We start from the raw sequence: 6,508 nt of genomic DNA, 5'->3' as shown, positions 1-6,508 counted from the left end.
ATTGTTCCACCGGGCCTTGGACACTGGACCGAACGAGTCCAGCGACCCCCAGCCGTCTCCCACCTACAGTGGGGCGACTGGGCGATCGTGCTCGCCGGTCGCCACCGAACCCCCTCGTCGTCCCCGTCGCCGATAGGATAAGGAGGCCCCCTCGAGCACCCCGCCTCCCACTCATTCCCCTCCACCTCGCTCGCTCCCCCTCTCCGCTCGTCACCTCCGCCCACTCCCGAACGACGCCGTCACCATGACCGTCGTCGCCCACGCGCCCACCGTCGCTCCCACGCCCTGAGCCGGTGTCCCGGAGCTTCGCTGCCGTCTTCTACTTCGCCCACGCCCAAGAAATGGAGCCGAGAGCCTCTGCAGATCTGGATCGCCATCGTCTTCTTCCTCGCACCATCGTGGACGACCTCCATCAATTTCGGCTCCTCCGCTAGCCACTGTGTGCTCCCTATGTGAGCACTGCGTGCTTCCCCTCTCTCTCTCTATTGTCTGGTTCGCCCGCTAGCCATCGCTGCCATGTGAGCCGAAGCTCAGCGTCGCTCGAGCTCGTCTCCGGCAATGCTCCGGTGACCAAATGGTCACCCTCTGGTGTCCAACATCTTTGATGCTTCGCGTAGAGCACCGCAGCCCGTTTATTTGCTCATTTGCGTGCTAAATCGCCTCGCCCCCACAACATGAGCTCCAGTTGACGCTCTCCGGTGTTGCTCCATTCGACTCCGGCCACCGCAGCTTATGCCACTGCCTCCAATCGACGCGGTTGCATGCCTACGTTTGAACGAGACCGCCACGTTGTGGCCGTCGGACAGCAAATCCCGGTGTACGCCGCCGTCCTGGTTGGTCACCAGACCTTCATCATCGGCGTGCCACCACGCCCTGTGCCAAGACATCTGGGCCCGGGTGCTTAGCACCTAATTAACCCATTGTCGAGTCCCTGACATGTGGGCCATGCTACTGTAGCGTCTAATTAACCACAATGCCACCAACAGCTGGGCCCCACTGCCTAATTTAATTTGGACTAATCAAACATAATTAAATAAAATGTCCCACTGACTACTAGGCCTCGGTGGACCCAGTTGACCAGTCAACTGGCTGAATGGGCAAGCCCAGTCACTGGCAGGTGGGCCCAGAGGACCCCCTTGACCAGTCAGGCTTGACTGATCAACTGCTACGTCAGCAGTTGACTGGCCCCACCTGTCGGCCCCATTAGTGCACTGATGTGTACATTCTGTGGGTGCACCTAGCATATTCACCATTAATTTTTCAATTAATAATAATTTCGAAATTGTTTAAAACTTTGAAAAATCATATAAATTAATTTGTAACTCACATGAAAATAATTTATATATGAAAATTGCTCAGACAAATCCAACTAATCCAAATATGCAATCCGTTCATCTATTACATGCCTCTAGCATGATGAACATGGAACTGTCCCCTCTCGTTCGTTTGTCTGGAAAATGCCAAGCTCTGGGAAAACATCCTAGATGTTTTCCCTCTTCGTCTGCAACATGTAGTACTGTGTTAGGTCACCTCTAGCACTGCATACTGTCATGTCATGCATTGTGATGCATTTAATTGCTTTATATTTATTATTTCTTCTCCCTCTTATCTCCGGTAGACACCGAGACTGACCTTGCTGCCGTTGTCGACTACACTCCTGACGATCAGTCCTTTGCAGCAGAGCTTATGTGAAAAGAGCTTTGTAGGGCTTATGAGAACCACTTCAAGGTTAGACAATGCCAATCGGTTACAAACATGCTTTGGTTGAGTTTTGGCTTAGAGACATAACATGACTTTGGAGGAACAACGTCATAAGGAGTTGAAAGAGGACCATATGAGCCTACATACAATGCATGTGTTGAAGACATCTTGGACGATTGAAAAGCATGGCAATGAGGTATTCACGCATGAGCTATTTGAGGGTTTTCAGAATGAGTTGCTTGCTGATAGGGATCATTGCCTTGTTGAGATGATGTCACATGATGGTGAGGTTAAAACAACAACTGTACGTGATGGTTATAAGAAACTAAGGTTAGTAACTTACAAAACAACAACCATGGTGGGTTCTTACACATGTAAGTTATTTGAGACACATCGTGTCGTAATCTTATCCATGTCTTAAGAGTTGCCTAGCTAGATGAACTACCAAGCCTCTATTTACTCAAAAGGCATAGAAATGATTATTAAACTAAGCTGGTCTTTCATGAGGATGGCATTTTATTGGAAGCTAATGAGAAGAGTTCAGTTGATCCGGCAATAAAAATGGTTCGTTTCAGAAACATGTAAGAAGATGGAAGAACTTTTAATTCAAGTGAAACAATCTCAGGCTGGCATTCAATTCTTGGGAGATGTCATTTTCACACTTGGAGAGCAGTTTTCTACCCAAGTTCCACGGAAATAACAAACTCAAACTGAAGAATTAGAAGAATTTCTGGGTTGTTCCATTCGAAGTGAGGTAGACATCCATCCTCCAAATGATAAGGGGTCGGATTAAAAGACTAAAGGGATTTAGAGATAAGGGTGGAAAGTAAAGCAAGAAAGAGAAGAGCAAGAACAAAAACGATGGCCACGTTTGTCCTAAGGAAGTGTAGAAGACATAATTAAGGTACATTCCTCTAGACATAGTTTAGAGAATAATTCTAAAATTTGCTTGCTTATAAATATAACATGCACTACTGTTTTCATAGATTAATGTGATATTCGTTTTAAAATATGAGGGATATGTACCGAAAAAGGCTTTCGCCCCGCTTTAAATTATAAAGCAACCGCCCACAACAAGCATCCCACAAGGATCCACACAAGTCCAAACACAAACACACACACGGAGGTTCACAAGCAAACACAAAGACAAGAGGGTCCGAGCTGAGGGCATAGCACAACAAGCCCTAAACACACACAACACAGCGCACGGCGCACAACGCAAGGTGCAAGGTGCAAAGCAGACCGACAGCCTAGTCGGGCTCAGGAGGAGGGGGCGGGAGCGGGGGAGCCACACGGAGCACCATCGAGCGAAGATCGGCGAGGAGGTTGCCCTAAATATGAGGGATATGTGGATGTGGCTCACACTGGACCACCTTTTTTTCTTTCTTTCCTTCTCTCTTCATCCCACCAATCACATACATTTGACAGGACAATTAGACAATAAAGTAGGAAACATGGTGAACTAGACCGGATCAAAATTAGACATCGTGGTGCATTATTTAATACGGCCCCACACTTAAAAAATAAAGCCTCAAACTTGGAATCTCACATGCTAGTCGTCGGTGTTTTCACGTGCCAAGAACTAGCGGTACAGTACACTGAATGGTGAGTGCTAACCACCAAGGAGTTATCCTGTCCCTGTCCACGCTGTCCACGCACTGATTAGTATTCCCACTCACTCTGTACCGTACGTAAGCTTGAATTTCTTTTCTTTCCTGCCAGAAAACCATAGCCTCGATCTGCATCAGCACCATCCCGGCGACGACATGCTCGTCGACGGCAAGCCACACGCGGTGTGCGTGCCGTACCCGGCGCAGGGCCACGCCACCCCGATGATGAAGCTGGCCAAGGTCCTCCACTCGAGGGGCTTCCACGTCACCTTCGTCTACACCGAGCACAACCACCGGCGCCTCGTCCGCTCCCGCGGCCCAGGCGCCGTCGCTGGCCTCCCGGACTTCCGCTTCGCCACCATCCCCGACGGCCTGCCCCCGTCCGACCCCGACACCACCCAGGACCAGGCGTCCATCTGCTACTCCACCACGACCACCTGCCTCCCCCACCTGAAGAGCCTGATTGGTGACCTCAACAACGGTGCAGCGGGGACGCCGCCGGTGACGTGCGTCGTCGCGGACAGCATCATGAGCTTCGTAGTGGACGCCACGGCGGAGATCGGCGTGCCGTGCGCGCTGTTCTGGACTGCCAGCGCCTGCGGTTACATGGGCTATTACAACTTCCGTTTCCTCATAGACCAGGGCCTTACTCCTCTCAAAGGTACAAATAAACTTCTTGAAGTGGGTAACAGCATATATTTTATTTTGTGATGTGTAACAAGTAGTAGTAACAAGCGAGGTTGCATGCCTGCTGTTCGGTTTGATGACCAGGTGAAGAGCAACTGACGAACGGCTACTTGGACACGCCGGTGACAAATGCTCTCGGGATGACAAAGCACATGCGCCTCCGCGACTTCCCGTCCTTCGTCCGCACCACAGACCGGGATGACATCCTGCTCAACTTTATGATACACGAGCTAGAGCGGGCGAGCCGTGCGGACGCCATCATCGTCAACACCTTTGACGAGTTCGAGGAGCCGGCGCTCGACGCCATGCGCGCCATCCTCACCCCGCCGGTCCATACCATCGGCCCACTCAACTTTGTTGTGGAGCAGCTGGTCCCCGACGGCGGCGATCCGCTCGCCTCGATTCGTCCTAGCCTTTGGAGGGAAGACCGGTCCTGCCTAGAGTGGCTCCGCGGCAGGGAACCCCGGTCCGTGGTGTACGTCAACTTCGGGAGCATCACCACCATGACCGGCGAACAGCTGGTGGAGTTCGCCTGGGGGCTGGCCAACTGCGGCTACGACTTCCTTTGGATCGTGAGGAACGACTTGGTGAAGGGCGACGCCGCAGTGCTGCCGCCGGAGTTTCTGAAGGCGACCAAGGGCCGGTGTTTCTTGGCGAGCTGGTGCGAGCAGGAGGCGGTGCTGCGGCACGAGGCCGTGGGCATCTTCTTGACGCACTACGGGTGGAACTCGATGATGGAGGGGCTCAGCGCCGGGTTGCCGATGCTGGGCTGGCCCTTCTTCGCTGAGCAGCAGACCAACTGCCGCTACGCGTGCGTGGAGTGGGGCGTCGGATTGGAGGTCGGTGACGACGTGCGCCGGGAGGTGGTGGAGGAGAGGATAAGGGAGGTGATGGGTGGTGGCGAGGTGGGGAGGGAGATGAGGCGGAAGGCGATGGAGTGGAAGAACATCGCTGTGCGTGCCACGACACAACCTGGTGGCAGATCGTTGGCCAACTTTGAGCTTCTGCTCAAGAATATACAAGCACCACCGTTGGATCGTCCTTCTCCCGCCGCGGTGCAAACAGATCTAGTGCCCGGGATTGACCGCGATCCGTAAGTAGTAGTACTAGAGGATATCAATTTTTGGGCATTTATATAGAGTTCAAAAAAGGAACGATTTGGACCGGCTCTACAAGCTCTAGGTTTGAAAAACATACTTTTCTCTTCCTGGAATCATATGATTGTGGAGACACTACACATGCAGCGTTTTCTCATGTTGTTTCTCCCAATAAGTGGATATGTGTGGTTTGTTTTGAGCAACGATTTATCGACAATCTCGTCCGTTTAACTTTTTCTTTGCAAGTTCCGACATTTTTTCCGGAACTTTCAACAAATTTTGCAACAAAGATTAAGCTTGTAATAATTTTCTCTGGAACCTCCAATGAAAAAAATTCTGAAATTTGGACAATTTTACCCTGAACTTTGCCGAATGTTTTTGAAATTTTAACAAAATCCCTATATTATCTCTGGCATCTGGCTTTCTTGATTTTTCAAAGGGTTGAAGCCGCTTTGACAAGAGGAATAAACTGGTCCATCTGATGTGCAGCAGAAAACGCATGGGAAAAGGCAGCGGTCCCTCCCAGCCATGTGCATGACCCCGCCATTTTGCATGTGGTCCTGTATTACTGTATTCTTCTATCATTCAATGGAGGCTTAATTTTGAAAATTTTGAAACTCAAACTTTCAGTTTTAATTTTTGCTGAATTTCTTTTACACATGTGAGATTCTTTGAATGATGTAATGTGTATGTGTGTAAAATTTCAGGACAAATATCTTGAATTGGGAGCTGCACAAAAAACAATCATGGATTCTGGGAATGAACAGTACTCATGGAGGAAAATTTGCAAAATAAGCTTATCTTTTTGCTAATTGTTGTGCTAATCCTCCGATGTCTTTGATCACCCTAGCCTTTTCTATGTAATATATACTCTCATTTGCCCTTACCCTTAATATCTGGCTCACGCTCCGCCACTGCATGCCACAAGAGACGACAGAAGAAACAGTTAGCACCATACCTTGTAGCGGAGCCGAGAAAGCCGATACGAAGGAGTACCATGAAAGTTTGTGAAAAAAAATCAACAAAATGATGACCAACTCCGAAGAAATTTTAGTGAAAGGAACTGGCACAAACCGTGAAACTAATCATAGGGAGGAAGCGATGCGAGGCACCGTGAGCGGCGGGCGCAAATGCCCTCATGGTCGTCGCGGGAACCATAGACTGCCACCTCAGCCTACCCCTTTCCCCGGTCTACCATGCGCTGACAATGCCACGTATCTCAATGGCAATAAAATGCAGAGGACCCGGATAAAATCGCTGGACACAGTCCAAAATTGCCGTCCTCAATAGATCCGCCTTTGTCAATTGTCTTTTCATGTTTGAAAGCCGTGCTACAAATGTTGATGCTGATAGGTTTGCCAAGTTTTTGTATTTTCTTGATCAAGGTAGACATGTTTGGTTGCTACAACCTCG

The 6,508-nt window shown here is 49.9% G+C and overlaps 1 protein-coding gene across 1 annotated transcript; it reads left to right on the top strand.

Annotated features, from left to right (window-relative positions):
* Positions 1 to 3,494: 3,494 nt before the first annotated feature.
* Positions 3,495 to 5,907, top strand: LOC123043188 (7-deoxyloganetin glucosyltransferase; the record flags this gene model as incomplete). Its single annotated transcript, XM_044465564.1, is given in 3 exon segments — positions 3,495 to 3,972; positions 4,083 to 5,091; positions 5,803 to 5,907. Coding segments are annotated over 3 exon segments (1,575 nt in total), but the record flags the coding sequence as incomplete, so codon positions are not given.
* Between the last annotated feature and the right edge of the window lie 601 nt (positions 5,908 to 6,508).

This window comes from Triticum aestivum, chromosome 2B (genome assembly GCF_018294505.1).
Source record: "Triticum aestivum cultivar Chinese Spring chromosome 2B, IWGSC CS RefSeq v2.1, whole genome shotgun sequence".
Lineage (NCBI taxonomy): Eukaryota > Viridiplantae > Streptophyta > Magnoliopsida > Poales > Poaceae > Triticum > Triticum aestivum.
The sequence above is the reverse complement of the archived record's forward strand: the minus strand, read 5'-3'. Positions and strand labels throughout refer to the sequence as shown.